Source organism: Sinocyclocheilus anshuiensis, unplaced genomic scaffold, assembly GCF_001515605.1.
Source record: "Sinocyclocheilus anshuiensis isolate Anshui unplaced genomic scaffold, SAMN03320099.WGS_v1.1 scaffold124, whole genome shotgun sequence".
NCBI lineage: Eukaryota > Metazoa > Chordata > Actinopteri > Cypriniformes > Cyprinidae > Sinocyclocheilus > Sinocyclocheilus anshuiensis.
Window position 1 is genome coordinate 437,868 of NW_015554082.1, and position 1,969 is coordinate 439,836.

Here is a 1,969-nt window from a genome sequence, read left to right on the forward strand (position 1 = left end):
TTTGGCTTTGGTGTTCAAACACTTTTCAGGCCACTGTGTCATCAATTCATATGCCTTCTTTACAGTTTTTTTTTTCTCAAACACTCCTTCTGATAATGTTATCACACCTTAACATTTTTTAAAAGAAAAGTATATTTCTTTGACAATTACAAGACTGCACTCCAGAACATCCTACTGCATAAAGATTCAATGATGCTTAGATATGCTATTTCAGCTTCCTGCGGCTATTCAAGAAATCACTCTTGAATTTGAGGTATTACCATCATGGAATATAGAAACATCATGAGGGAACAATGTCTGCACCATGGGATATGTCTGATCTAGTAAAATGGCTTTTATATTCACGTCATGCAGTTCTATTATCATGCAGCGCAATCTCTGGAATAAATGATGCACATGAGAAGGAAGCACATACCATGACAAATCCATCATAATGTTCTACAGCAACAGACAACGTGGGTTTAAGGTATAATTTGGCTTTCCCAAAACGTAAACCCATGCAGGTATCAGAAACGAGTTTAAAGATGACTTCTCTGATCCCATGAATTGTTTTTTTTTGCCTCAAGGCTCTGTGCACTGGCCATAAATTACTGCAGAAGGAAGCATGATGTACAGTTCTTGTTGAGATTGGGACAGAGGTACTAATTTAATTCTGCGCTACTTCTTGAGGTTGCAGTTTTGGGGAATTTGACAGCTATCTAGTCTGTGTGTCACTGAAGGTGTCAAATTGGAAACGCTGTTGCTAAAGTCTGAAAATTTGGTCATCATTTGCTCAATGTCATTTCAAATCTATTTGAATGCAAAACAAGATATTTCAAAGAATTTTTAGAACTATCTCTTTAATCTCTGACAAAAGTCAACAGTTCATATAAAAGCTTCAAGCTGTTTTGAAAAACATATATCAAAAGGGTAACAAAGGGCAACTCTCAGATCTCTTTGTAGGTTTTAATTGGCAATCAACTTAATGTGATCACTACAGCTACATTATCAATTGTAATTTGGTTAATTCTAAAGTCAAGCATTTTTATCAAAAGGTGTTTATTGTTTTGTGCAACTTCATAAAAAATGTAGCATAAAACAAATGTATTTTAAACAATCTATTGCTAGCAATCTCACTAGGTGCCACTCTTCTTGACCTCAAGGTGAGTTACTCATTCAATTCAATGACAATTATAACATTGTTCAAGTGACCCGAACATAGACATCTAAAGAGTTCATTCCCAAGCCTATTGAATGTGGCTCAATAGACTCAATTGGTTTTACCCAGAGAGAACAGGAGTAAAAAAAATCTAGAGTCAGGAAATATTTTGTGTGCATGTAAGGGGTATTTTCTTGGCTGTCTGCATTATCTCAATCCCATATGTGGAATCCATTTCAGTCAGTGGATGCTGCTAAATGGTGTGGCTAATTTATCACAACAAAAACCAGTCTTTAAGTCAGTACACTCATCCATGTAATTAGCTGCTCGGTGGTGTTTAAAAAGTGCTCTCCTCCACTACAATGAGCAACATGTGTTGTGTTTTCTTTGCATAGCTGCTGAAATCCGTCCAGTTACCTTGGTCACAGTTGTCACCTTTGAAGCCAGGGTTACATATGCAGGAGCCTGTAACACACAGGCCACGACCCCCACACTGGGCGTCCACACACTGACCACTGGGCACGTCGCATTCAATCCCTTTCCATCCACTGTAGCACTGACAGCGCCCGCTGTTGTACTGCCCATTGCCGCTGCACAGCACTGGACACGCCGCTAAAAGAAGGAAAGAAATTAAAGCTAGGAGGATAAAGGTGGACCACAGATGGGAGAATCTCACAAAACATGTCCAGGATGTTATCATTAGATTGTCATGACTGCAATACAGTACTAAAAGTCAAAAGCCAGTTATTTCTAGTTTTCCAGACACAGGCCCACAAATTAAATACATGGTCCATATATATATATATATATATATATATATATATATATATA

The 1,969-nt window shown here is 37.7% G+C and overlaps 1 protein-coding gene across 1 annotated transcript in view; it reads right to left on the reverse strand.

Annotated features, from left to right (window-relative positions):
• Positions 1-1,969, reverse strand: part of LOC107669074 (teneurin-3-like) — a 119,408-nt gene that overhangs the window by 45,645 nt on the left and 71,794 nt on the right. Inside the window, 1 exon segment of the mRNA XM_016461169.1 lies at positions 1,556-1,750. Coding sequence (XP_016316655.1) covers positions 1,556-1,750 — 195 coding nt within the window.